The sequence below is a fragment of the Myotis davidii genome, unplaced genomic scaffold, assembly GCF_000327345.1.
Source record: "Myotis davidii unplaced genomic scaffold, ASM32734v1 scaffold590, whole genome shotgun sequence".
Taxonomy (NCBI): Eukaryota; Metazoa; Chordata; class Mammalia; order Chiroptera; family Vespertilionidae; genus Myotis; species Myotis davidii.
In genome coordinates this window covers 1,307,041-1,307,819 of record NW_006282381.1, presented here as the reverse complement: position 1 = coordinate 1,307,819, position 779 = coordinate 1,307,041, and the positions used below count along the sequence as shown (strand labels likewise).

The window sequence follows — 779 nt, the reverse complement described above, 5'->3', positions numbered from 1 at the left end:
GCAGCATGCTTTTCTTGAGTTTCTTTTATTATTTATTACACTGAGACATCCAAGATCAGCTTAGCATTTTTTTTTTTCTTGCTGCTATACAGGTCAGGATCAATAGAGTAGGGCTGCTAAAATCTAGCTGCAACACAAAGTCTTCACCTTCATTTTAAATGTCATCTTCGGATTAAAGCAAAGCAGACAGAGAAGCAAGAAAAGTGTGATAACATATGAGTTCCTCAAATGCCATTTAGGGGAATTAAAATCCTAAATTTGTCTTACCCAGGACATTCAAAACCCTAATGCTCTTTAAGCAGCAAGCAATAAAGCCGTATGGGACGGATAGATTTAAGGGCACAATCTGGTTATTGGTATGGCAACATTATCTAGGAAATTGGCTGACAGTAAGAGTCTTTTCTTTTCCCGCAGAGGGAGTTTTACAGATACTTGTTTCCAAGGACATCATTAGGTTTCTGCATTCAGCGCGTGCAGACCACGCCGAGGTGATCTTACCCGCAGGGCTCTGTGCGTCCCCTGGCCGGGGAGCCTTCCTTGGGCTTTTATCTGTTCTCCCGTGGATTGTAGGGGAGCCCGTGCGCCCCCTGCGAGTCGTAACTGTCGAGGTGCGGGAGCTGGGCCCACTCGGGCGGGTAGGTGGCCGTGATGTACACGAAGCACGGCAGGCGCCTTTCGGCGGCGGGGGGCTCCTCGGGGGCGCCCTCGGGCTCGAGCACCGCGACGCTCACCCGCACGCGCTGGTACAGGTCGGGGCAGCCTTCGAACTCATCGAGGAA

The 779-nt window shown here is 50.3% G+C and overlaps 1 protein-coding gene across 1 annotated transcript; it reads right to left on the bottom strand.

The window, feature by feature from the left end:
* Nucleotides 1-6: 6 nt before the first annotated feature.
* On the bottom strand, nucleotides 7-776 carry GGACT (gamma-glutamylamine cyclotransferase; the record flags this gene model as incomplete). Its single annotated transcript, XM_006752906.2, has 1 exon — nucleotides 7-776. A coding segment is annotated over one exon (231 nt), but the record flags the coding sequence as incomplete, so codon positions are not given.
* Between the last annotated feature and the right edge of the window lie 3 nt (nucleotides 777-779).